The sequence below is a fragment of the Phallusia mammillata genome, chromosome 8, assembly GCF_965637545.1.
Source record: "Phallusia mammillata chromosome 8, kaPhaMamm4.hap1.1, whole genome shotgun sequence".
NCBI classification, from domain to species: Eukaryota; Metazoa; Chordata; class Ascidiacea; order Phlebobranchia; family Ascidiidae; genus Phallusia; species Phallusia mammillata.
Genome location: NC_137259.1, coordinates 13,128,389 through 13,156,324, shown reverse-complemented (window position 1 = coordinate 13,156,324; position 27,936 = coordinate 13,128,389). Strand labels below are relative to the sequence as shown.

General features: G+C 40.1%; 3 protein-coding genes across 3 annotated transcripts; 1 reads left to right on the top strand and 2 right to left on the bottom strand.

Annotated features, from left to right (window-relative positions):
* Positions 1-1,658: 1,658 nt before the first annotated feature.
* Positions 1,659-18,234, top strand: LOC145205308 (transforming growth factor-beta-induced protein ig-h3-like). Its single transcript, XM_080077993.1, has 13 exons — positions 1,659-3,092; positions 10,130-10,249; positions 11,031-11,125; positions 11,587-11,733; positions 12,010-12,137; positions 12,595-12,799; positions 13,688-13,867; positions 14,212-14,370; positions 14,828-14,967; positions 16,113-16,415; positions 16,492-16,599; positions 16,749-16,887; positions 17,177-18,234. Exons 1-13 carry the CDS (start codon positions 2,047-2,049, stop codon positions 17,392-17,394), a joined length of 2,988 nt encoding a protein of 995 aa, XP_079934119.1. The 5' UTR covers positions 1,659-2,046; the 3' UTR covers positions 17,395-18,234.
* Positions 18,235-18,268: 34 nt separating this feature from the next.
* Positions 18,269-24,485, bottom strand: LOC145205309 (uncharacterized). The gene is made up of 8 exons (XM_080077994.1): positions 23,984-24,485; positions 23,348-23,503; positions 22,898-23,035; positions 22,437-22,594; positions 21,866-22,046; positions 21,298-21,519; positions 20,493-20,683; positions 18,269-19,976 (listed from the first exon to the last, which is right to left on the bottom strand). Exons 1-8 carry the CDS (start codon positions 24,107-24,109, stop codon positions 19,022-19,024), a joined length of 2,127 nt encoding a protein of 708 aa, XP_079934120.1. The 5' UTR covers positions 24,110-24,485; the 3' UTR covers positions 18,269-19,021.
* Positions 24,486-25,109: 624 nt separating this feature from the next.
* LOC145205312 (uncharacterized) lies at positions 25,110-27,932 on the bottom strand. Its single transcript, XM_080077999.1, has 5 exons — positions 26,828-27,932; positions 26,022-26,265; positions 25,720-25,803; positions 25,469-25,570; positions 25,110-25,365 (listed from the first exon to the last, which is right to left on the bottom strand). The coding sequence occupies exons 1-5, from the start codon at positions 27,038-27,040 to the stop codon at positions 25,181-25,183; spliced, it is 828 nt and encodes a 275-aa protein (XP_079934125.1). The 5' UTR covers positions 27,041-27,932; the 3' UTR covers positions 25,110-25,180.
* Between the last annotated feature and the right edge of the window lie 4 nt (positions 27,933-27,936).

Below are 27,936 nucleotides of genomic sequence, written 5' to 3'. Positions count from 1 at the left end.
GACTTTATTGCAGATTATTTTTTGATTAGTTCCAGGGCAGCGGTTTTCAAACAAGACCCATGTGGTCCCATAGTGGTACATAAAGCGATTTCCATAGTTAGGACTACCAAAAACTCCAGGTTCAGCAATTTCTAGGTTAAATAAATCCTGAATGTTGTAGTGAAGATAAAAATGTAGTGAGGAATTTTAATTAGCTGGGACCGTAAGTCCTACAAACTACGAGGAAATAGCAAAACGACCATTCTGTAAGTCAAAAAGTTTGAACATCACTGCCCTTGGCCTGGGAAATAGTCTATGCGGCCTACACGAGTGTCGATAAATCGTTAGGTAGCTTTTATAAACAAAAAGGTTCCCCACCCCTGGTTTAGGTGGTCAAAAATCCGTTTTAAATCACTGGATAAATACGCGATTAATGTATATCGATTCAGGAATCCGGCCCGCCAAGTACTTCATTTTCTCATATCAGGCCCGCCGACTGGAGAAGTTGCCCGCCCCTGACTTAAACGATACATTTGCCACATTAATCGATCCTTTCTTTAAAGTCAAAGATTGAAAGGGTAAAGTGCTCACATCTGAATATCAAATATACACGCAAAACCCCATTGCAGTTTTTGACTTTCTGTTTCGATATCACATTATAAATGTTGAGATGTTTATGACGTGATACAAATTTATGTAAACTTACATTGTGACTTATTTGCAGGTCCTTCTGCTCGGCAATCGCCCAAAGTGGATAACAGCGGTGGACGCGCTGGGTATAAAGATATTATGGAGGATCTTACAAAAGTGCTAAGCGAGCTTCAAGGCGGAGCAGAGAAAAATCAAACCAGCCAACTGCCGCAAGGCATCAATCAACGCCTGCAAGACACCAACGAATTGCATCACATATACGACGAAGTGTTTGATTCGTGCGAGCCCAAGCGAGGTCAAGCCCAGGAAATAAACGATTACCCCGGCGGCAGTTTGGGTCAGCCTGGCCCGCGTGATGCTGCTTCATCGGAAACATGCCGATGCAACGGGATGCATACAATTTATGCCACTGTACAGAGGAAGTAATGGATTAGTGGATTTGGCTGTCACAGCTGATACAAATGTAATTTGATACCAATCCCCATTTGGCCATGTGTACATCTGTAGATTGGTTGATGCCTAATCGCTGTACTGTACAAGCTACTTGGCAATAAGTTTTTGTTGTGCGCACTCTTCACTTATTGCAAAAATGATTGGTTGAATGATTGGTTGTTTTGTTAAATGATCTGATCTGGGGTTTCAGACGGTTTCCGTCGGCGTCTTCCGGTTTTCAACTTGGTAATTTTCCTGGAACGTTTGATAAAAAAGTGTTTCTTTTTCGTTTGAAACCAAATACTTCACCATGTTTTAATGGTCGTGGTGATATAGTTCCCTTAAATGCTAGTCACAAACAAGCTAACGCTGTTTTATCTCGGCATTTGTGGACTTGTTTTGCGTCAGGTTTCGTCTTCTATTAGACCGCAACAAAATGCACATTTATGTAACGATGTGATAAACAGGTCGAATTTGTGTCTGCCAATAATCAAAAAATACTGTTAAATGCAGCTGATTATAAAAGTGTGTAGCATAGGTTAATAACGCCCCACAACCTTTGACCTAGATGCTAATTGGAATGCTTTGGATTTTTCTGTGTATAAATTTATAGGAACTGCTAGACAACCCAGATTCGTAGATAAACACGGCTATTTGAGAAAGACCGCCGAAACGTCCCACAAACAGATGCATAGTTTTATAAGCGGGCTATATTGTTTGTACAGGCGTCAATCACGAACGGATATAAAGTGCTTGGCGCAAATTTGTACAAAAAAACTTGCTTTCCAAGAGCTGTGGGCGGCAGATTTACGGCTGCAAGTTGAGAGAGACGTTAAAAGTTGTCATCACAGCTAGCTCCTTTTTTTCCACTTTTGCCGAACGGGATTTGCACTCCCGCGGAGCAGGTTAAAGTCAAGCCGAGAAAGAACTGTGCGCTAGTCTGAGTTGCAGCACCAGAAGAAGGACTTCGAACGAGTCGCCAACATGCTGCCAAGCAAAAAGATGTTTTTGATTTGGCGCTGTTGTTTCATAGCAATGGGGCTGCTAGGCCTTTTGGCAGAGTTAAGAACAGTGACAGGCTACAGATCGCGACAGCGGGCAACGCATTCGTCTTTGTACAAATTTTCACCCACAAGGGGCATCGTTGGACGTGGGCTTCGCTACACACCGCGCAAGGTGTATACGAATTCGTACTCACGCCCAACGTCTAGTAGATCATACTTATCCCCGACCGTGGTGCACCGGTACAGCGTAACGCCCACTCGGGGCAGGGTTACACCAACAAGGCGTTATTTCGGCGGCAGCACGCAAATGTACCCACCTGGTACAAGAATGATGAAAATTCCCCACGGAATGAAATTTGTCTACAAGACTCGCCGGCAGTTCGGTCCGAGCCCAAGGTATCCCACAAAGTCAACTGGCGGCAAATACCGCACCTTCCTTCGGTCAACAGCGCGCAGCAACTACCCTTCATCAACTTCGCACCGATTTCCCACTCCAAGAGTATCGTCTCCAACTGTTGCGAACAACGCTAAAAACAAAGCAACTCGTCTTGATTCAAGCACCAATTTTATTCCACAAGTGGTTCGATCGCCCACAAGGGTTCCTACGCGATTGTACACACCCACAACGGCCAGTAGTCCTCGCACTGCACAGTCCAGTCCCAAAAATTTGTTCGATGTGGAACCACAGCGCACCAAACACGAAAACCAACTTCTATCGGGTATCACAAGAGTATCTAAACCAACTCACCCTTCATCGGTCTTGCGAATCCACACTACCTCAATGAGCGAAGCACAAAAACTGGTTAAGGATCTGGGCGATGGCTTTAAAATCAGCTTCACGAAAACTAACCCCAAGTTTATAGCAATGTTAGACGGGAACACCACCGATTCAAGTAAAGTTGGGGCACCAACAATTGCAGCAAGGTCCGTAATCCCGTCTAGATCAAGCAACAGGAGTGAAACTAAGAAACAGGTCGGATCGAATAGGAGGGACACCTCTGCCCATCGCAAAAAGTGGTGGCAAGGGTAAGTGTACAAAATTTTCGATTTTTTGCACAAAAATTTTAAAACCTGTTCCATGTTTTACCAATTCGCTATAGGCCACAAAATTGTCCCTTTAGTAGCCAATTGTCCTTTGGCAGTGTCACGGGTCAATGCAAGTGACCTCACGGTTCGTTGCCTGCGGAATGCGCTCAACTTACAAACCCCTTGTTAGTTCGGACACAAGCTTAGGACCGTAAACCAAGATATCTCTGCATTAGTTGTTACTGCAGCTTAGCTTTGATCACGAGGATCTCCTTTGACGACCGCATAATTGCTGAATCAGCTAAATCCGACCAAAACCGGCCACTAATTCCAAAGGCAGTCTGCAGGGGTATTTACATGGATTGCAGACCGTTGAAATTAAATTTACTCGGTTAGTTTCTTTTTGTAAATTTGGTATATACTCGCTGTAGCTGTTTGAACACTGGTGTGTCGACTTGAGCCTTTAGAGCCGCGATTTAAATAAAGTATGATTAAAATGCACCCTCCCGGCATTTTTACCCCTCATAAAGGTGATGGGTAATGAGAAAAACTCATAATAAATGAGATAAAACTTGGAAAAAGAAATTCTTTGGAGGACTTTTTCAACATCGGTACAATCTGGTTTGGGGTCATGAACATTGCTGTCTCAAACCAAATTTATTTTTTGTATTGTATAAGCCGTGTTGTTTTGGAATCGAGAGAAACGAAAAGACAAGTACAAGAATTACGTAATTGTCGTTTTTTGTAGTTCGTGTCTTTCCGATGTGTTGCCTTGCGTCTTTTAATCGGATTATCCTAGTTAAGGCAACAAACAATGATTTCCCACTGTGACTTTGCAACAGTCTTTGAAGCAAAGTGCAAGTCAACGTTCAATATATTTTTCAACACAACACCTGACTTTGAGATTGTCATGACTCAAAATTAATATTTAAAACCTTTTTGTAAATAAGTGCAAAAAACGGGTTTCCGGTGGGTTTTAGGCGCCGAAAGTTTGTCGCTGACGAACGAACGGGCTTACCTGGAACGCATGCCTCGGTATATGACTCAATGACAACAACATCGCTACTTAGGCTAACAGGCCAGCTCTACGGTTTCCGCGCGGCCTGGCGTCGGTTTAGGGACAATTAACCGCAAGTATGCCACTGCTATGTTGATCAGCTGCGTTTTGGACTCTTCCAGTGCAACAAAGTTATTACTTGTGGCGCCATAAGTAACACTACACGCAGAATACACGTGTGAAGCATTGGTCTATTTGTTACTGGCTTTGTGAGCCGTCGGTACGCCTTTAGAAGTAGCCGAAAATGGCCGTGAGGCGGTTACCAAAAGTGCGCGTGCTCTGTTAAAGCAATTAACCGCACTTCGCCCAGGGAAATGAATACGTTGTTGCGGTATCTCAGTATAAATGGATAGCAAATGGATTTATCCCAATTTTCGTTAATTTCTACAGGAAAAACTAAAGCTCATAGAAATCAACTTTCAAACATTCTCTTGCGAAAATTCTTACAAAAAAGTTCGTTTTTTGTCCTATGACGCCATCGGAGTCCTACGTAGGTAAATGTCGGCATTTAAGTCGTCCCAGTTACTAAACGAGGCGTGTCATTCGAAAACATTCGCGCTTGCCGGAAATAGATGATCGTCGGTTTAATAGGGCCGCATGTAAACAAACAAACGATAGTAAAGTATATGTTAACGACGTGAGTGACATACAAAAACCCCGCGGAAAAAGTTGATTGTTATAGTTATGGCTTCACTACGTAGATCGGATCATGGTTGGGTAAATAGTTTGTTACAAAACGCTGCACGCTAGAATGAAGACAAAGTGGTTTAAAAACGCCCACCTGTTTGTCGCAAGTCTTGTGGCTGCGTTTTCTGTTTGAAGATTTCAAGATGAGACCATGGCCTTTGACAACAAATAACCTTTGTTTGCCGCGGAACCGATGCGGTTTTAAGTTTGCAGATGCAACAACGGATAATCGGCTGCTCACAGGCGCGATTACAAAATCACTCCTTAGCGATTTGTGCGTCGTATCGCCTGTCTTCTCCATTAGCAACGCGAAAAAACCAGCAATGCTGAACTAGCTTTTGAATTGCAACGATATTCCCTTTAAAGTAACTCTAATGTTAAAACTTTTATGCGATATTTGTAAAACCCTGAGGTTAAAAAGGCCTTTCTCAACAATTAAAAACAGTTTACATGACAACAAACACTTCAGGGCCGAAAAAGGTTTCCTTTACCTTTTACTACTACACTTTATTTAGATTAGGAAATTCGCAGGTAAACGCTTATTCAAATTATCAGCGTTGCTATCTTTGTTTCCGAATCGGAGAAAATCCAAAAGCATGTCAGGGCCACACACGTTATATTTCCGGGCTTTTTTATTCAAAGAACTTTGCTCATAAGGAAATCACTGTGCATTTAATTCTGGAAATGTTTGCGGTTCCAACCCATTACGTAAGCAGTTCCGATATATTTCCGTGTAAAACTACGTGGGAACACTCCAATACAGCGTTATGTCGTTCATGTCAGGCAGCTTGTTAGCCTGAAACTCTTATCAATAAAAGCTTTCAGTATTTGTCACTTCGTCGTTGTATTTCACGCTTGCTTAACAGAGCGACTTTGGCGAATATCGTTTGCAAAACAAACTCTAAAAACCGCACGGGCAAAATAAATAAAACCCGTTGGCTTTGGATAGGATGTGGTTACATATTATTTGCACATTACTCAATCGTTCTGGGGAACGTTTGCTTTCATTTTAATGTTTAAACCTTGTAGCTGTCACTAACAGGCGTCAAAACTTTCCATTGTTTTCCCCACTTAAGTGTTTTTTGAAATCCTGAATCAACATACTTGATCCTGAACAAATTTCATGAGTCAACTAAAGATCGTTTTTTTCACACACTAGTACAATTGAATGATTTTGCAAGTATCAAATTGTATTTGTTCTCTGTAAAGTCATATTTATTTTTTAGTTGGATTTAAATGTAAATATAGTTGATCTATAATGTTGAATCAATGACCGGTCTTAAAATAGTCACAGTACAGAACAGACTCTTTAACGACATACCACATCCATTTGAACGGTTAAATACCGAACAATGCAGTACTAACAAAACTTGAAAATTGAGACCGATGTCAATTTTAACGATATTTTAGCCCACCTTTGTTGGTAATAAAATAAATTCATGTTTTGTTTTGTGTAAAGAGAAACCGAAATTTTGTCGACGAAAGGCTACCACGCCTTGTGGCTGAACTATCTTTGACTCCCTTACCTTTGGTCAATAGTGAGGTGATTGTCAATCAACAAACGAGCGATATGGGACGATCGCCAAACCGTAGCTAGTTGTTCTCACGCCTTGTTTTCTCGTTAGTGCGACAAACCTTACTGTGTGATCCCGTCGTTATATCAGATTGAGACACAATGCAACAGTCTGTTGGTGGTCGATGTATATCACATGCGACTATCAATTCACAAAAAAACAGCTTTCGTGATAGCAGTCAAACGCAACAGTCTTTGCAAAATTATTTTCACAATAGCCCCTATTCATGTGTTGAACATTTTCAACCTGTTATCCACCATAAGATTACTTTAATTCCACAATGCTATGCAGAAGTAGGGATTCAGGTAGCATTTTGAGGTGCGCATTGCAACCCTTGTTCAAACACGAGAAACGGATTAGATGTAGCTAAACGTGTTCTACACGATGTAAGGTAACAAGAGTCCTTTGACGGTGAGCAGACAAATATGTTTGCTGACCTGCGAAAAAGGACTTAAGTTATGCAAGCAAACACCATCCGGCTTGAAAGGAACATCGTGTAAATAATTACCTAAAAGTCTTTCCTCTGAGATTTTCACAGCCAAATGAGAATTTAAACCGGAAATTGTACTTGTCCCACGAAGGGAGGAATTTGGGTAATAAATAGATTCGGAAACCGCTTTGTGGGTGCGTATTAGCCTAGATACGATAAGCTAGGCTCATTTGTGCAGATACAGATGGTAACGAGTAATCCCGTACCTGAAAAACTCAAGTTTTGTGTGGTTTAGCTGAGCAAATGAAGGATGCATTCTAATTGCTTCAACTTTTTAAAAACCCTTTGCTACCGGTAGATATTTAAAACTTCAATCTTTTTGTGTTCAAATGCGGATTGATCAATGACAATCAGTTGCAACCAAAACACATTTGATATATTTCAAAGTAAACAACGTTACTCATTCGTTTTGTATGGCAACTTTGTTTTTTGTGCGTTGTGCTCACTACTCACTTGGGTGTATGAGTAATAAGAACTAATCTTAGTAAATGTTTTTAGTAGCGTTGGGCCCACGCTTGGGTAAGGGGGGTATCACGCCTGATAGACATAATCCCCGACTAGCGCATAGAGCGGTAAACAGCAGCACGATCCTTAAAATCCGCAAAGGATCGCACCAACAACTGAACCAACAGAGATGCAAAGCGATTTGTCAACACCAAACAGACCATCGAACCGTCTTGAGGGTTTTATCCCCTGAAGCAGATTTGTCCCTATTGTTTGTTTTGAAAACGGCCGAATGGAAGAAGTCGTTTTATTTTGTCAATTTCGTGGCTTAACCCGGGATTATGACGCATTGTACGGTCGCTGGGCTTGGCTCTTGTCCAATGATAACCCAATAGTGGGTGGCCTTACGGGGTTCCGGTCCTATAGGGACAAGACAATTCAATATGAGATTGACATAAGGCCGTTGAAGTGTCCTTTACGAACACTAGGTAGGCTTGACTTTGAATTTACAGAGGTCGCAAATACATCACGTTTGAGGAAGACAGATGGCACCAAATGGATTTTCAGGCGACCTCGTTGTCTTTCACAAAGCGTAAGGTCAAGTTGACGACAATGAAGTTCGCGGGACACGGAAGTTAAAGGATTTCCACAGCCCGACGGGTTGGCTATAATCTTATACACTGCGTTGGAACCACGTGCGAAGCTCAATCCAGTGGGCCACAATCTGCAGAATAAGATCCCCGGTTTCATCAGGCAGTTATCGCCTGCCAACCACAACTAAGATTGATTTGGCCAAACCAATCGATTTCACAAAACTTATCGCACTGGGTATTAATGTCTGGACACTGTAAACTAAACATGCGGCGCAGAAAATGGCCCCGCCACATACACATAAAGATTGAATGCGAAATTTTTCGTTGTCCCACGGTAAAATTTGCTTCACTCTTTCAACGCTTTATCGCGGTTCAGCCGCTTTATGGCAAGGCCAAAACGCGGCTCATAGCAGCTCGTTAATCGTCACCTAGGCGTCAATCCATTATTCGGCCTAGCTGAACTTGGCGTTGTTAGGCCTTCGCGATTAAGTTTCGCAGACCGCCATCAATCATTTAAATGTAAACATTCGAGAAGTCTGGCGTAGTTGACGTCATTACGTGACGATTAATTAAAAAACGATCCGGTTTCCGCAGGTGGTGCTGTCGATTGATAAATTTTACTCATAAAATAATCACCATTCACAAAAACTGTGCTTTGTGAGGCAAGCGGTTCAGAGTCAACAGGGTTAAAGTTGTTTGATCGTAGCCTAAAAAAACGTACTGTGGTTTAAGTTTACATTATAAGCAGGTTACAATTAGTCCACGCAAACATTTCTCCACTACAGGACTGACAAAGCTCGTTAGCAAACTCTGCTGTGGCTTTTGCAATACATTATACTAAATTGAATGTTAGACAATGTCACTATACAGTTTGCATGCCTGGTTTAAATTTCCATGTTTCCTTTATTGGTCGACTTATTTAGGCAAATTTAAAATGGTAATGTTCAAATATAAGCCAAAAGCATTATGCGCGTACAGGCATCCTGGTATTAAATTTATTGCATGGCAAGGTATGATCAAAAGCAGATGTTAAGACATAAAACAACAGCCCATTAAAACAACCTAAATATAACCGTCTATCGTTGTGATTTGTGCTCGTATTTTATATTCGACATCAAATATAACACAGGAGGCCTGTCACAGCAAACTCACATAAACTCATGTCAATATTTTGTTTCGAAGAAGCACGGGAGTCATCAGACTTTCTTGTGGCCGCTTGTCTGTTTGCAGAAAACTCACGAAACAACAAGGAGCTTTGTTTCCGTGCCCAGTGCCTGTGACAACGCAACAACGTTTTTTTGCGAATTAGCGCGGCGAGTTGTTCACTCTGAAGCGAAATGTTTTGAGAAACAAGTTTGGATTCATGTTATGCGAGCCCCGCCCTTTTAACGTAATTTAAATTTTGTTCAGAGCTTTTTCTACAAGAAAACAAGGTCATAATACGTAATCGAAAAATCAAGGTAGTTAAAATTTCTAGGTTCCTGTTGCGGTAAAAATGATCGCATAACGGAAGGTTACCATGCGTTTTTGTGCCCAAATTTGCCACATTTTGCTGTCCTTGCAGACCGCTTGGCGTCTAACGCACTTGCAATACATGAAATGCGGTGCGATTATCGGTAATTTTGGTGCAAACTTTCCAGATTTTGTCATGTCAATTGTACATCAGATTTCCCGCTTGGCATTTGCTGTATCGCAACCATATCGCACTTACGAAGTTCGCGACCTCGCAAGATCCCACGATTCTATGTTTCACTTTCCGACGATAAAGGTTCGATAGGATTGGTTGCCACAATTCTTGTGTCGCAAATTCTTGTTGAGAACTCTGTATCCTGGACGATATCTGATACTGCATGTTGGCGACCCCCTTAGGCCTTACGCCAGCGAAATGCATATGTAACCTCACTTAACGCGCCAGTTGCATTTTAAGTGGTAACACTTGCGACTGAGAATTTGAAACCCGTCCAGTTGCAAAAATCAAAAGTAAAAACTTGCTACTGAAATCGTACCCTTATGGGAATAAATCTTGACCATTTTGCACACTGAGGTTTTGAAGGGTGGTCCTCTTTGAGCTTGAGTTGAACCACGGTCAAATAACTGTGGAACAACACTCGACCTATAAGTGGCAATAAAGCTGCGCTTAACCTTACTACATCAGAGAACATTCAGTGAAGCTTGAACAATTTTCATTGCAGGCAACATGTGTGCGTGACGGAAAGTCCTGGCTTGTACGGTCTCACATCCGACATACTGAGGAGAATTCGGACCGAGGAGAGATGCAAGGAAAGGAAAAGAAAATATGTGTGTGTGGAAAGGTAAGACACCATACAAACTAATTGTGAATTGGAGACCTGTATAATTATAGCCTTTGACCATACGTGAAAAAAAATGCAAAAAATTACGTGGTCAAGTGACAAGTATAAGATGTAGGGGTCCGAACTTGAACTAATGACCCAACCCCGTTTAAAAGGCCCAATTTGGCTCCAAAGTGGTTGTAATAGCGGTTGAGTGTAAAGTAATGCTGGAATCATGTCCATTTTATTTAACTTTAAATCGAAACTTATCCAAAAAGCCTGGACAGTTTTACAACTCAAATATATCCCCGGGTTTTACAACGTACTAATTCTGTTAACTTGCCTCAATGTACCCCAACCCAAAAGCATGTCAATTTCCTCATTGGGGTTGAGAAGCTCAGGTTTATGTGATTTGTCATTAGTAAAGTGTGATTTGAATAACATGGGAACATAGTTCAATGCAGACATACGTTTCTTTGCAAAAACATGACAGAAAGATTTTTGTCAATGACTGATAAGAGAAAAGTTTTTTTTTCACGGGGTTCGAACCCAGGACAATCCCGGGGACGAATCCCGATCAAGGTTTTTTGTCTGTATAGAGAAAAGTTCACACGATTCTGAAGGTGACAGGTGAAGTGCGCCCGCTTGTTTTTTTTTCTCAATCAAAAGATCAATCACCAGTCGCTGCAAGCGAAGGCGCCAAACTATATCATTTTCTCCAGCAATCGCATGTCATGTTTCAATTACTCTCAGGTGACCGTTGCTGTCACATTTAACACCTGTGGTTGCGCTTGATTTGCAGTTACGGCTTTGGAGGACGTCGACCGACGAAGACCATCACACATCACTGTTGCAGCGGTTTTCACATTGATAGGACCCGAACGTCATGTCAGCCAGGTATGCGAAAAATGACGAGTACTCCATGACACGTTCAATTACTTTAGTTACCTCATTGTATTTGTGGTTTTGAGTAGATGTTCTGCACTTGCGCGGTTTCGTAAGACACGTGTGCAACTTGACTTTTCTTGTTTGGATCTGTGCAGCCACAAGTCGGGCCAAACCAGTTTACAATCTTTACAGGTCCAGTTGTTTGTTTGCTTTTGCCACAAATTTGCTGATCCAAGATGCACAAAATTTGATGAACGCTTTGTAGCCTACTTTTTATCTAATCCTTACAGAAGTATAGGAAGTACTCTCATACTTTGTTTAAACTTACACGGCGTTTTACATTGACGATCAGTTAAATTGGCAGCGTTCGACTGATCTTTGACCACTCCAAAAATTACTTTTGCGTTTTGTCGTAAAGGGTTGGTTGCAGTATTAATGTCTAAATTATTAGCTTTTTTCTTTATTTACAGGTAGCATTATGCGACGGTCGGAGTTGACAGAACCAACTATGCTCATCTCAAGAGGCCAGGCTCCAGATCTAGGCCGTGGTCCTCCGCAAGGAATTGGAGACGAAAAGTTGACAGTATTTATGCCAAATGATGAAGTGTTAGTGGAAGGTGAATAAGTACGAAGTTTAATGTACGATTGTAAGATATAGCAGTATCTTTGCTTGCAATATGGGTTCTTCAAAACAAAACTTGTTAAAAAGACGAATCGATTTTAATACGGTCGCTAGTACGTTTTTCACATCTGTGTGAAGAATAAATATTAGCAAAAAACGATTGCTATACAAGTCTAAACAATTTCGAAAATAACCCGATTTTTGTTTGTTTTGTAAAACATTGCAGCTGGTCGTAAAAAGTTTAAACCGTTTTATCTGGTTTATTTTATAGCTTTGGCCAACAGCCCGAACGATACAGAAGTGAGTGACAGCAACCAAGTACGACAGTTCCTTGAAAATCACGTCATTCCCAACCAAATGCTGATATCCACCGAAATTCAAAACGATCAGCTCTTTACCGTAAGTATAGACCACGTCGACCAAAAATCAATACAAACAACATTATGACTTGAGGCCACAGCGAAAAAAAGAAACCCACTATAAAAATATAAGATGGCACTTGATTTATCGTACCCTTGAACTTCTCCCGTCAATCGTAGCCTCTTATAGACAAGAAAATGCACTTAGCTGGTCCCGAACTGGCCACAATCCGATTGGAGAAAATTTGATAAAAATCAATATACTATACATTACGCAATGATATCATACACCTGCACCACACAATAGAGCAAGGAAATTGGCTAAGACCATGGGATCTGATATTAAGGCAAATCTGATTAAACCTCACTAATGTGCGGAAAATACTAAAAATGTTAAAAGGGTTTATGCTCATTTTTAGGCTCTTTACTTAACCTGTTTTTATGCCAAAATGACACAAAACTTTTACTTACAAATGTGAACATATATCGACTCATAGGCTATTTCCGGTTACCCCATTCGCGTAAACTTCTACCCGTCCGACTTGGAACGGATCATGACAGTAAATTGTCGAAAAGTCGGTGTGCGTGACGTCATCAACGACAATTCGGTGGTTTACTTTATTGACAACATCATCCAGCCAGTGACTGAAAGTATGCTGGATCATCTGGCAAGAAAAGACGAATTCTCTGAGTTTCTCTCAGGTATTCATATAGTTTTTCATGTTTAAATTAGTGATGCACCGAAGTTTCGGTTGGCCGAAACATTTCGGCCGAATACGCTGTTTTTCGATGTTTCGGTTTCGGCCCGAACTTTTTTGAAAATTCGGCCGAAACCGAACTTTTTGATTGCATGCAATTAATGCCCAAACTAGCATTTTCACCTGTACAAAACGTCATAAATTAACTAATTGTTGTCTCTATAAAATACGAGCCACTTTGTCTGCAAAATATTGCAAGTTTAGTAAAGCTTCCAGATGGTGTAAGTGATTTTGATTTGTCATAATTCACTTCACTCGCATCAACGACACAAGGTTCAGTTGAAAACATCCATAAGAACAGGATTTTAGGTTCGGCCTGATTCGGCCGAAATTATTCGGCCTCGTGGCCGAATATTCGGTTTCGGCCCGAACCTTTTTAGGCGGGTTCGGTGCATCACTAGTTTAAATATGATACTGCTTCTAAAGAAAATCCAGTTTCGGAAAAATGGCTTTCGATGGTGGTGTAAATGTAATGATCTGTATGGTTTGTATATTGTTCAATTTAGAACAACAATACTGCAACGCAAATGTTTTTCGCTGCTCAGTCTGCTGGATGTGCAAAAATGCTTTGTCAGATTTAAAAATAATCTATGCATTTATCAAACATATAACTACCAGAGAACACACTTGCAGCCTACATAGTGCAATTATTTTATTGCAAACGGTTTAACAATCATCACCATCATTGCAAAATCTGTGCATGCTTGACGTTAATCACTAGCATTATGTGGAATTACAACCGTTTTTGTCCCTTCTATTTTGACAAACCAGCAGCGTTTATGTGATTGCAGTTTGGAATGTTTACTATCCAAGCTACGTAATGTTGTTGCAGCGTTAAAAGAGACCGGCTTAGATGAGAGGGTTGTGTCAGCCAACGGCTCATTTACTCTGTTCGCGCCGAGCAACCAAGCTTTCACCAGTATTCCTGCAGCGCACAAAACCGGTGACTGCTTGAAGACACTCATGCGTAACCACATCGTCGATCACGTGATGTGCACCCCGGTTGCATCAGGTAACCGATCGATTTATTTGTTCAGATATGGCTCAAGGAAACAAACTTCAAATGACTTCTCTGCGAAAAGAATTGGGTTTCCATAGCAAAAGATTGGTCTGAAAAAGGAGGAGACGTTTTTTAGGGTTTGTTTACAAAGTGCGATTGTTTACAAAAGCGAAAACAGCTAACAACTAAGCGTTTGAAGCCAGTCAAATCCAGCGTTTGTGTCAGAATTTATGTTCCTTATTAACGAAGCAGTTTTCGACATATAAACTACTAAACAGTTTTCAAAAAAAAAACACTTCTACCCAAACAAGCAAGATTTGCGTGTTTAATCTTATTGTGCTAAAAAAATTCTTCAGTGCACGCTGCTCATGTGCTCACTAATCTGGGCGAAAACGTCACAATGGAGCGACGCGACGGCACATTGCATGTGAAAGAGAGTGAGATCATCACCTCTGACGTCATGACAACAAACGGCGTGATCCACGTCATTAATAAAATGGTCGAACCCACAGCAAGTAAGTACAAACAGGGAATATTAGGCACGGTTTTCTTACACGTTAAATCAAGAATACACAAAGTCTCTTGTGAAAACTGACTCGGAGTTTGGGGTCGCGATGGGTCAAACATCAATTGTTCACAGTCCCGCCCTGGTGAGGTTTGACAATGGACTAGAAACCCTTTATGACAAGCCCCCATGATCCCAATAACATTGAAATATCGTTGGAGCGTAAAATCAAATAGAAATTTTCCAGAACGTTGGGTGTATAAAATTCTAGAAGAATTACTTCGGTAAACTTGTGCTACTTTTATGTTTAAGATGAATCGTCTTTTGTGCCTAAACGTTCATAGATCGTAGTGGACTCTCGAAAATATATTCTCGGTAAAATGTCCTTGTGTCAGACTCGCCCAAATACTTTGCCGCAACCCCACCCGTGGATTAACTTTCAATTTGTCCCCAATATTTCTGCTCAGTTACAGCCGTCCTGGACGTAGTTCTCACTGACAGCAGACTCTCTGATATGATGGAAATGCTCCAAGCGGCAGGCACCAACAACGTATTGGAAAAGCATCATAACTTTACCGTAATAGCGCCAACAAACAGGGCTTTCAAGGTGGGTTATCATTACATATTTGTGGCTGAGACTTACAAGCTCTTATGGGAAACCCACCCTAAATTAGTCGCAGTTAAGTTTATGCTTCAGCTCGTTGAGGGTCATCTCTCGCAGTTGTTAATGGGGGGAGGGCGAAAACCGTGGGACTAAAGTTAAACGAGTCAGATTTAATTCAATTACCAAGCTTGAAAGTTAATTCAGTTTGCATAGCCGAGCATACGGCGTAGCTTTTCGCGCAATACGACCTTGTGGCAAAAATACAGCGGTTTGTTTTGAAAACTGACCTGATCCGATCGGTTACAGTTAACCAGCGTTATCCCCAACACATCGTCCTTGAAGTGTTATCCTTCGCGCTCAATCATCAAATTTAGGTTCATAAAGTTGCATAGTTGGCCATAACAACCCACTAGAGTCAGGTTTCACGAAAAGAGTTTATAATCAAAACCAAGTAGAGGTTAAATTGCTCTCACTTAACGGCGTGCCAGAAGTTCACAAACCACAACCGATCGCTTTGCGGCCCGCTAGATATCGGCTCTGACTTCACTACTCGAAAATAGACCGCGTAATCATATTAGTAGAACAAGCATTCAGCCATCCGTTGTGATGTGTGAAGCCTGCCAACTTGTCAGCAGCACGACAGCGTAAAGTCTTCTACGTACTGACACAAATCACATGCTTCGGTATCTGTTACACGCGGCGGTGCAACCGCACTTGGAAGCGAAACGTCAATCAAACTGATGAAGATGTTTTGGGTCTTAGCACCGCTGCAATTCTGGATTTTTGCCCACTGTTCGAAAAAAAAACGATTAAGAAAATTCTTTTTTTAATTTAGATTTTGGTCGAAAAATGCGTGTTTATTTACAGAATTTTTTAAGTTTTAGAAATATGGATAATGTTCAAAAAATAGTAAAAGCCCATGCCGAAAGGCGCCATGCTTTCTTCTTAAACGTTTTACACGGCCCAGGAATATGTACTCACTTTATATTACTGAATAAATATCCATTTGCCGAAACGATTTTAAAATGCAACTTGATTTTTACAACCTGTTTTGGGATGACCAACCAACCAATTTTGTTTTTCGTATGACTTGAAAATTGCAGCTAAACCCTTAATTACTGTAACTAAGCTGGTTTCACTGACTGCAGAAGCTCAACCGATCCGTCATCATGCATTTGCTATCAAACGTCGACCTGTTGCGGAATGTTCTTAAATTTCACGTCGTTCCTGGGACCGTCACGCTCGATGATCTGCACTCACGTGACAGCCTGGACACTGCCGCGACCGGTCCGAACCAAATTCTGGTTGACCAATACAGGCGTAACATCAGGGTGCTTCACAGAGGACACAAACGAGTTGTCAGAAAGCTTACAAATACGTTGCAATGCGCAAGGGTTCTGCGCAGCCCAAAAATCAAACCCTGTAACGGCGAGGTCCTTGTCATTGATAGGGTGAGTAACAACTGATACTTTTTCTTGTTTCACTTGGATTTGAGGTTAATCGTTTTTGTGTGTGTTTATTGTTTAGGTTCTTTTTCCTCCTGAAGGTCCGATACTTACAATTCTTCAGCACGAATCTACTCGCAGTAACTTCTCTATTATTCTTGATGCAATAGCAAAAGCTGGAATAAATCAAGTAAGTCTTCCACAACGCTCAACAGATAAATACCCCAATTGGGAATTCATTTCAGGACATCCTAACTATGCGAAATATAGGATTTTATTTGAAGTATTTGACAAGGTTAAATTTGCTTTAAAAAATAAGAATTGGGTTTGCTTTTGTAGATATTCGCTGTCGAAGGTCGGTTTACGTTTTTTGCTCCAACCAACAAAGCTTTCCAGCGCCTAGCCCCACGAGTCCTCCGTCTGTTGTTGAGCAACACACATCGTCTTGCAAAGGTTATCAAGTTACATCTTGTTGAAGGTACGATGAACCATTTTAGACAGAAAAAAAAATAGTTTTCAGCTCCGTCTTTTTAGTAGGTTTTGTGTTTTCAAAAACTTTTCTGAGTATGGTGCCCACATGCCGCAGATGGTTTTGTCTTTTTAACCAAGTTACTATTGTAAAGTTGAATTTTGCTATTGGACATCTGTATATTAGATTTCGTGTTAGGCATGGCCTAAAGTCCGAATTAATATTGCCGCTTTATTCAACTTTTACAAAAAAAGAATAACAGTTTGCAGGCTTAGTGATCACCTTGTTTATTTTTCAGGTTCTCACTGTTCTGTGTCATTGCTGCAAAAACCCGTTCGTCTCCGTTCAAAGCTCGGAACATCGATTACGTCATGCCCAAAGAGAAAACGTATCATGCTCGGTAGACGAAGAAAACGCCTGAGGGCCCGTGTGACTGAGAGTGATCTGATTGCAAGCAACGGAATTGTGTACGGAATAGATAACATTCTGTTGCCTCGTCGCTTCAGTCTACATTAACAAAAGTTACAATGCAGATGCATTTATGTTTTACAAAGCATTTCAACAATTGAGGGTCCCGTTACTGCTGTTACTGGTTGATGCCACTGTTACTGTTGGTGGGCACTTGACGTGATGCTAACGATGTTTCAAACGCACGCATTAGGTAAACGCACAAAGTAGTTGAATACTACAACATTCCAATACGCCCCCTCTAAGCAGTTTCTAAATTCAGTGCATTTTCACTATTCTAAGTGACATAAGTTTTCAACATTTAATAGCAATGAACACATAGGGCACTAAGCTAGTCGAAACGGAAACACAACGTATTTTGTATCCAAGTATCGCCTAAAATTATCTATTTCAGATCTTAAGAAATATCACGTCAAGGTTGCCTACCGTATTTATCACTTTTATTAGTCATCATTTCCTGTCGCAAGGGGCTAAAGGTCACCGCACTGTCACTAATAAATTATGTAGTGCGGGGCGCTACAAACGCTTGCCGCAAACCGCACGTGATATAAATTATTGTGAGAAAAGCTTTAGAGGCCAAATGCTTTGTACTTTTGTAGCAAAAAGCAAAAAAATGGCTAGTGGAGCATAAAAACAGTTACCAATTGTCATTCCAATCTTCATGTTTTTATCATTTCCAAATCTTGCACATTTTTTGGCCAACGGGACACAATGGGCGTATGGTGGCTACTTAGATAATGCTGTTTGGCGCAAAGTTATTTCGCCTATTGCCATATATTTTTGCTCCTTTTTTTATTTTTACACCCCTTTCAGCATATGTATCGCCAACTTTTTATGTGTCAATTTGCTTCGGTGTGGAAATACAATGGCTGCCCTTGTAATTTTAAACCCTTGTGAAAAAGTAGTTTTTAACCTCAATAAGCAAGTTAGCGAAGCTTCACATTCTGCATGCATAAAAAGCAAGTAGGCAACATCCTCATAAAGTATAAGGTCATAGGAGAAAGACAAAAACAAGAATGAAATAATAAATTACGATTGCCCATGAGAAAATTCAGACTTTATCAATCATGTAACCAAATGTAGAAATATGAAAGGGCCACACTTGTCGAGAGAACGGAATCACTTTGTCAATGCTTCAAGTAGTGCGAGTGCTGCTACAGAAAAGAGAAGCCATCCACTTAAAAGTTCAAAACATAAACTGCAATTAAAAGGAATGACAACGATGGCTTACACGCTACCCAACAAAACAACCTCTTGAAAACCGTATGTGTGGAATGCGGTCAAGAAACTTCACTAAAAGACAGGCGACGGACAGACCAATGATAAGTGCCTCAATTCACCTTTAAAAAGACCAATCCTCAAATGTCGTGTGGCTTTTTTGTAGACAGTAATTTGTGCTTGTCCAACATGACAGGTAAATGACTTCTTATGTTACGTGCTGCGGTATTTCAAGACAGAAAAAACATTTTAGATGCCGTATTGATCCAAAGTCACTTTCTGGACATGTGTGGACTTTGTGGCGTTAACATACGTTCTACGCACCATTGCTAACTATACATTACAAAACATTTTCATTCGTGCCAACACAAGCACATTTTGATGTGTTTGAATACACTTAGGTTGTTGATGTTAAACCACAGCTTAAAACATGGACATGCAGACCACATAAACGCGTTTAATCGTGGTAGCGGCGAGATGGGTATCCATATCGTCCACTAGACATCGGATCATCCTCGAAGACGTCCCAGTTATTGGAGCGTTCCCCTCTTAACGAAGTCTGACTCTCATCGCTCAGCTTATCACCGGTGGGACGCGACACTGTTGGCGGGTACAAGTGGTCACGTCTTCCACTGTACATCATACGGTCGTAACGAGGGTCGGCCAATTGGTTGGCGGCCATTGGATCTGGAGCGGCGCGGCGGCCACGAAAAGGCGATCCTGAGTTGTTTTGCATCATCAACTTTTGGATACGCCTCTTTACTGCCCCCGGGCGAGGAAAACTAGGGTTTCGAACGAGTGGAGATTGAACTGGCGTTCGTCCAAAAGTTACGTTGCGCCTGGTTTGCTTTTGTGAAACTGCTGGTCCCGGAACGTCTTTTGTTGATGTTAGTCTATCACGGCGCTTACTCCTCCTTGAAGAAGATATGTTTCTCCAATAACGCTGCATCATTTTGGGAAAAGATCCGTCGGCGTAAAACTGAGACAAACCGCGACTGATTGTGTTTCTGTTTCTCTTTTGCTCGTAACGTGGCTCTTGGGGTTGCCTTTGCCCGTACGAGTCATACGGATCGTAGTGATTTGGCCTTGGATTTTGTGTGGTGTATTGGTTGTACAATTTAGGGTTATCAGTGTCTTGCCATTGATTGTAATATTCCCTGTTGGATTTAAACCCTGGGCGACGATAATTTCTCTCCAAAGTTTCCTGGTAAACGCTGTCGTTTTCATCAGGCAAGTTCTTAGCTCGAAATTGTCTTCGTTCCATAACTGGCCCCTGTCTCACAGGTTTAGGAAATCCTCTATATCTTTCCACTATAAAGCTCCGCCCAGTGTTATTCCAAGTATCGGTATCATACCCAGAAGGAAATTCATCGCTATCAATGCTACCCATTTCAATGGTCAGTGGTGAAACCCTACAACACATGTTCGTTATGAGTTGCTTTGACTTTTTTGTCCGTTATATTTATTATATTTTGCTTTTACATTTATTAAAACAGTATAAACTGAATATCACAGGTCGTTAGGTTGTAAGGTCCCTCGACTGTTTCCAAAAAGGTTCCCCGCCCAGTCATGTTATACTCACACTGCGCCAAACTTACTCTCTGGTTATATCCCTCCACATAACGCTTCATAATATGGTGTAGCTGAGTTTATTTCGCCGGGTAAAGTAAATCGTAGCAGCACAATTTGACTAAAACATTTACCAAGCCGGAAATAGCTGCGCAACGTTAAGACGTTAAAAAGTGCGACAATGTTGAGGGCACAATTGGTGGATAGATGGCTGCAGCGCGTTTGGTCATGATCCACCAATTGTGCTATCCACAATTTCACCACGTTTTAACGTTGCGCAGCTACTTTCGGCTTGGTGATTGTCGTAGTGCAAACCTATGAGTTCTTTTACCAAGGGATTAATCAACACAAGGACTCACCTATTTTTCTTGACCGGTTGTTTGCAACAAGTAAAAAACTTTGCTGACACCTGGCGGTAAGCTTTAAACTGCGAGAGATGGACGAGTGGGTTTACACACGGTACTAGCAACATGCAAACGTATATGATGATGTCAAACCACAGCAGGTCTTCATGGGGAAAAATGACAGTAAATCTCAAAATTGTTCCCGCCTGAAAAAATTAGGTACGTTATAAGCAGTGGTAGGATTTAATTTTTTTGTCAGCCGGTTCTGTCACAAAAGTGATATTTTTCAGCCGGTTCTGTTACAAAAGGGATAATTTTCAGCCGGTTCTGTTACAAAAAGTCCATTGACAGTAACCAGTAATGCCAACCGGTTCGTTGATCTCATAAAATTTCATGAGGCGGTTCTATGGAACCGGTGCGAACCGGGTGAATCCAATCACTGGTTACAAGTGACTTAGAGACTCATAACAGTTATTGAATATCCACAAGGCTTATTCAAGTTGTTGGCCATTTATTGTTAGGTGTCAGTTATTTGATATCACTTCTTAAATTCTGTAATAAAGAAATATATTTCAAACCAATATGCTTGTTGTGGATGTTTTCTTTATCGTTACTTAACAAAACTGGTCCAAGATATTAATTTAATTGAACCTGTGGTCCATGGCCTGAAACGAGCGGAGAACCACTGTAGAGCTTTACATTGGTAGTTAGGTCTTTAAATAACTCTATTACCAGAAAGTTCGCCAGTTTACATCAGTTCAACCCATGATAAGAAATAAGTGCGTACAACAAAACTAATGAATATATAACTGCAACCTACTGTCAAAGGAAAGTAGATTACAATGGTTGCTATGGTGACCCACACCGCCACGTGACTGTGTAAAGACCAGAACTTGGTTTTCATAATAAATATGTGACCAAATATCAATGAAGTACGATTTCCAGTTGTTTGTTTGAATGCGGCTTCTGATCTATGAGCTTTCACAAGCAAGTAGAAAAATCCAAGTAAAATCAACATAACCAGTGACAAAAATCCAAATGCCTGCAAATAAGAAATAGCCATTGCATCAATTTGAAAGTAAGCCATATACAGAAAGTTTTGCGAAATTTAGATCATATTCATGGTGCACTATTTCATTTATATGTTAAATTTTTTTTTGAGTGAAGCTGTTTCACTGGAAATTGAAGATTCGTGTAATATAAAATTTTTGACATCGGTATAAATAACTCAGATTCCTATCCCAAAGGTTTATATGGTTCATTGACATTTTCAAAGTAACGTTGTCGTTTGTACAACAGAAACAAACCATGGCTCATCCAATCATAATTTTGACATCAAATAAATTTACCATTTCAAATAAATTTAGCACAGTTAAAGTGAAACTTACGAAAAAAATAAATCGTCGTTCAATTTTGCTTTCCAGACGTAACGGCAACCAACACAGTTTAAGAAGCGGATCATAATGGTAATGAGTCCCAGCCTCTACTGCTGGCAGAGCGAATGATATAACCAAAGCCAATATCATGCAAAGAAAAACCGTTAAACGGATCGACGAGATGGTGTGAACTCTAAACACAGACATTTGTTATTGTTAAAACTTGTAAAACAACAATTTTAATTATTGCACTCGAAGTATTTTATAAATTGGTTCTGATTAGTTGCAGTCAACATTTACGGCCATTGAGTGACTTTTGGTAAGAAGTATGTATAAAACCTTAACACAGTTATTTGCACAGACTAAGAATGTACGTCAAAACACTAAATAAACGTTTTTTGCTACAACCTGTAAATGTAAATAGCAACAAGTTTGATCCAAAGTATGTTCGTTAAATAATAAATTCTAAGTTGCTTGTTTCTGACCGTAGGCCGCGTAAAGATCGTAAAGAAATAAGAATTAAGAATTTCTGTTTTCTAAACTCTCTTGGCTACTTATTTACATAAATGTCTAAACCACTTACTTTAGTTTGTACATTTTCCAGCAAATTGCGGCCATTGATGTATTAATGCAAATCATGGTGTTGGATATGAAAGGTATAAAAACGACAAGACCCAACAACCAACCTGTTGCTCGACACAGTTTATTTCCATTTTGTTGGCACCGGTGCTCTTCGTTAACCTGATTTGGTAAATAAAGTGAGGTAAATAAGATACGTATGAAATACAAGTAGGGAGCCATTCTAAATTCCTACAAATGCGTTGCCAATAATGGTACTTCAAACAGTTCACAGATGAAAACAGTTACTTTATTAGATATTTGATGATAAGAAACGGACGTTTAGTGAGAATTTTGTTCTTAAACAGCAAAGTGACAAACAAATAAAAACTGAGTCTTAGTCACGAACTTTATGCGATAATACAGCTAGGAACTTGTGATGAAACATATAGGCAACAAACAGTGGAAACTCATTAAGGTACCAACCTGTGTAAGTTTGTTGGAGATTGTGTAATTAACTTTGAGAAAATTTATTTTCACTTCCGATTCCTTCTCCGCTTGACTCACGAAATCTATTTTGTTTTGCCATTGGAACAAAAATGGAAACAAAAGGAGAATCAAAGTCTAAACAAAAAGAAATAGCGTATATTTTTTAAGTTACTTCCACTCTCTATCGTAAGCGATGAACGAAGCAAACAAAATCAAGTGTAGGCATAAAGGTACGAAGTGCGCAAATGGCAAATCAATTGAATAATTATTTGAGGGTCAAAAGGGGACAAAAAAGGGGCTTAGATAAAAGTCAAAGGTTCGGTTTTCATGCTTTTTAAATTATTACATGATGAATTAGTGAAATAGAAACGATTGGTAAATTATGAATAATTGGGGTTTACTTAAAAACACATTTACACCATGCAAATAGAGATAAAAAAAACTCACAAAAACTATTCCAGATGCAGCAGTGACCAGCACGCATGAGGTGAAGAAGTTTCTCTCCGAACGTTTAAATGAGACCACGACGACATACACGAGATACAGATTTTCCAGCAACACAAAGAAGGCATAAAATTCAATAAATATCCTCGGATTTGTCCACTGAAAAGCACAAAAAAAGTTTCATATTTTTTTGGAATGGTGAAAAGGTAAAATGGCATCCTGATTTGAAGATAGCTAATACCTAAATGGTGTTAGGAATGTTTAGAAGAAACAAAACAAGATGTAGGAATTTAATTTAACTCCCCTTTGACAAATGGGTAAACAACCTTTTAAACGATAACGAATATTAATTATAGAACTAAAATTAACAAAAACCTCGTCAGTCGAGGTCTATTTCTTCCTGCAAACATAGGAGTATTGAACTTATTTATTTTACGTATTTTTCAGTTTGTATGCATTGAAGAAGCCGACAGTCCGAGTCATGTCTTGACTCACGCAATGTTTTGCTAACATCATAAAATATTCACGACATTTATTCGTTCTTCGAGGTATGTTGCAGCCAAGTGGCCAGGTTCCCTAATTGCGAACAAACCGTAAAACACAAACACAAAACGACAACAAGTAAATACAGCAACTTACAGCCCAACATGACTTGTAGTTATTCCATGGTCCATCATAAAGCCCCTGTTGGTGAGTAAAATCTTCAAATGCTGTTGTTTGATTGAATGGCCAACTTGTACTTGCTTCTCCACTACCATCATACATTTCCTATTGTTTGTTTTAAACTGTGACTAAGTTTGACTATATATAAGTTCTCTGCACAGAATTTCTTTGCATTCCCTTAAAGCTGTTCAAAGACTCCGTAATGAAAACCAATCAATGTACACAGAGCAGAAGCAAGAGACGTGTTGACTGTGCCGGTTGAACTGCTTCTGGCGCTAAATGATTATGCACCGCCTATTTGCGCTTTTAAAAAATTCATGCGAAGCAAACGGACTGTGATGCTGCGCTTTGTTTGTCGGTGCATAACAATTTGCTTTAAACCTTTTTAGTTTAAACAATTCTGTACATTTTGGAGTGGACGTTTGTGAAAATTGCAAACCTCCAAATTCAAACCTCTGAAAATAATGAAGGTGGATAGAAATCAATTTGCAAACAAATTTAAACTTTTTCTGCTTTTATTGTCACGAAATTCCAGCAAATGAGCTTTATATCGTCCCAGTTGAAGAACCCTGATTAAAACGAAGTATTTGTTTGTTGCATTGTAAAGGGCATGATTCGGCCCTTTAAAATCCCTATGCAATTAAGACATTGGTGTGTCATAAAGTGATTTGTCAGGAAACAACTTGTGTTGCAAACAATGCTGACTTGAAACTTAAAAATACGACTTCGCAGTATTACCTAAAACCAATGCGACCAGGCGGTATACAATTATACACGGAGACACCACCGAAAATTCTGCATTGAAAAGTTTCCGTGGTGCCTCGCTTTACCTCGTTACCCAGATTCGTGCTTAGCACGCCCAATGGTTATTCCACTCCTGGGTACAAAACGGTAAAAACACCACGTGTAGTATGATTTTTGGTTTTCTGAACCAAGTCATGGAGTACTGCTATTTAACAGTAACCTAATAAACCGTGTTGGTACAAATGCAAATACCTACATAATAGTCCGTGCGGAAAGAGGTCTGTGCCACCTTGTATGTATACCTTCTGGACCAACTTTGCTTTTTAGTCGTGCAGTCAATAACAACAAAAACACCAACTTTTGATGCAGAAAAAGGTGTATTGTAACAAAGGGTTCAACTTTTAATCAAAAAAGAAATGTCAAGTAACTTTATTCTTTTGTTGATTGTGGAACATCCCTGTTTGATCCCGACACATCTTGAAAGGACAAGTAGATTGCGTCATTCTGCGATGACGTCATCCTGGGTGAATTAGCTGGGGTGGCTGTGGTCAAGTTGTTACCAATAGCGGAGACCGTTGAGGAAATGCGCGAAGGTATAGATCGGAAGGCAGAAGCTTATTAATATTTTGCATCGTTAACAAAACCAATATGCTATTTAGTTTCCCATTGACATGTTGCAAGTAACTTATATGATAATTATGTTTTTTGTGTGTTTACCAATTCGAAATCGCATTCCAGGTCGGGATTCATTGTCAAACACCTCCGAAGAATCGTTTGGAGCATCATCAAGTTTTCTAATCCGCTTGTTGCCGTATTGCACTAAATCATAGAAAAGACTCTTGTCTTCATTATTCAAGTAAACATAATGTTTTCAAGATTGTTTCTGGATTCGTAAAGTAATTTTCGTGTCGCTTTGGCGTATATACTAATCCCAAAGTATACAAGCACTACTATAATGGAATACATACCTGGACTTATGTATGTACGTTCTTGCTGTGATGAAACTCCTGAACTGACTTGAAACGGGGTACTCGCATTTATTGGCCGTTGCTCTGTTAACAAAAATCATTTTCCAGAGTCACAAACCACTTCGGTTCTTATCGACACCCATAGTGTTTTGTAGAAGTGAGTGTTTTGTAGATCAACCTTCTATTACGGTATTATTCAGGTAAGTTACCATTGTCATGTGCGAGTTACCATTAAAAGTTTCAAATAAACGTTAAACAAAAGCTCCCTACAACCAACATCAAAACATTTTGCGGCAACTTGCTTGTGGCATTAGGATCAAAAAGATCGGCGTAGTCTCCAGAGGGCTTCGAACAATTTGCCTTCGTGGCGCTTGTGTTGGCGCCTCGACTTTTTGCGCCACGAATGTGGGCATATATCAGATCCCGGTTGGAATTTTTCGAGTCCTGATCATCAGGAATATTGGAGGTAATTTGTATCGACGGAATCACGACCGGACAAGTATTTGCATTTCCAGCGACGTTTGGTCTCATGTTGTTGTTGCAAAACTAAAAAAAGTTTAAATGCCAGCTTTGGAAACCGGTGCACTGAAATAGCCCTATAGTTTGTTTTTGTTTTTGCTTTTTAAATTGCGTTAAGTGTTGTCAATGTTATTGGTTTTATTTTCTTAAGTTACATAAACCTACGCCTAAAATGTATTAAGGTAATTAACAACAGTTTGTGTCAACTTTTTTTCATCCATTTGTCACACAAAAAAACAAATTAATGTGTTTCACCATTGATATCATTCCTTGTCTTTAGATACCAATGATACCGCACAGGCAAAATACATATTTATCCTGAATCCATAAGGATGAATGACTTGATGTTTTAACAAATTTAAAGTTATAAAAATAAAGTTCATTGTAGTCTTATCCACCAAGCAACGAGCTGGGAGATTCTAGTTTAAAGTTTAAAGTATACTGTATCACAAAGAAACAATGTCGTATTAAAATCTGAAGTTTTATGTATCTTTCAGTAAAGCAAGGTATCATTGAGTAACACAAACTCCTTAACTGGAGTAGATAAAAGCATGAAGCGTATGTAGGGCATAACAAGGTAAGGTCTTACGTTATTGTTGTCCTTGTTTCGCGTGGTTCGGCGTGCTCTGCCAATAGTCACCATTCCTTCATGTTTGCTAGCTCGTCGCTTGGATTGCGTTTTTCTGAATTTCCAAGTCAAAAAAGCGATTCCAGCACTGAGTATAACCAAGCTGAGAACAGTTGAAAGAACTGCAACTGCAAGAATGTATGGAAAGCATTTGGTTTCCTGCAGTGAAGACATGCTTCAGCAGTGTTCTGTTGCAGCAACTGATTGCCTTGTCTTGTTTTCAACTGACACGTCGAAAACATTTTTTACTGTACATGGCTTCGGGCATTGGCGAAAATTGCAGTTTCAATTTTGCTCTTTTGCCGCTTGTATGGCAGTGTCGACCCAATCCAATTAGGCAGTTCAGACCCAATCTAAGCATCACCTGCAGCAGTACCCTGTTTTTACACCATGTTCAATTCTGTGGTTCTCAGCCTTGTTTCGACGAATTCCTCCCTTAACACACAAAACATTTTCATTCCTCCCTAGTATACTACATAGTAAACCATACAAAAAATGGGTCGTTTACCGATTTCACAGGTCATGTAACCGGAGCCTCAGTGTCTATGTACAAACCACATGCAAAAAAGAGTAAATCTCCCCTCAAGTTGTAAAATTCCTCTCCGGTTGGGAACCACAGTGTTCTGGTAAATCGCTCCCCTTATCCAATTTTGCTGGCTTTGGAATCAACATTGCTAAGTTGTCGCTTTGTTTTTAGTTTGTAGTCAACAAATTTTGTTTCTTTTCGCTTTTACCGGTAAAGTAAACCTTTTTGTTATTAAGAGGTCGACTATTTAGGTCCACAATTAAATAAGCTATTACTAATGTATTGACGAGTTTCCTGCTATAATACCAAAAAATTAACCAAGCAATGGTGATAATAAAGGAAATCCCCAGTGCAAATTCACGCCGTACTCTGTCATACGCACAGGATGTACAACGTACACATTGCACAGTCAAAGCATTGAGTTACAGGGTTGACATCACTTAGTTTGACAGCTGTTGTGTACATAGTTTGACAGCTGATGTTTTGAGAAGTCAATTGCGTCTGTGGTTAATAGGATAACATAGTTGTCTAGCAAACAGTAGGT

Coding starts and splice junctions, on each gene's coding strand:
- LOC145205312 (XM_080077999.1), bottom strand. CDS start 27,040: ATGTCTTCACTGCAGGAAACCAAATGCTTTCCATACATTCTTGCAGTT. Junction 25,571..25,719: donor ACGTACATACATAAGTCCAG/GTATGTATTCCA, acceptor TCTATGATTTAG/TGCAATACGGCAACAAGCGG. Junction 25,366..25,468: donor TGGAATGCGATTTCGAATTG/GTAAACACACAA, acceptor AATATTAATAAG/CTTCTGCCTTCCGATCTATA.
- LOC145205309 (XM_080077994.1), bottom strand. CDS start 24,109: ATGTATGATGGTAGTGGAGAAGCAAGTACAAGTTGGCCATTCAATCAA. Junction 22,595..22,897: donor TCTCCAACAAACTTACACAG/GTTGGTACCTTA, acceptor TTACCAAATCAG/GTTAACGAAGAGCACCGGTG. Junction 22,047..22,436: donor TGGAAAATGTACAAACTAAA/GTAAGTGGTTTA, acceptor GTCTGTGTTTAG/AGTTCACACCATCTCGTCGA.
- LOC145205308 (XM_080077993.1), top strand. CDS start 2,047: ATGCTGCCAAGCAAAAAGATGTTTTTGATTTGGCGCTGTTGTTTCATA. Junction 16,600..16,748: donor CAAAAGCTGGAATAAATCAA/GTAAGTCTTCCA, acceptor TTGCTTTTGTAG/ATATTCGCTGTCGAAGGTCG. Junction 16,888..17,176: donor CAAGTTACATCTTGTTGAAG/GTACGATGAACC, acceptor TTTATTTTTCAG/GTTCTCACTGTTCTGTGTCA.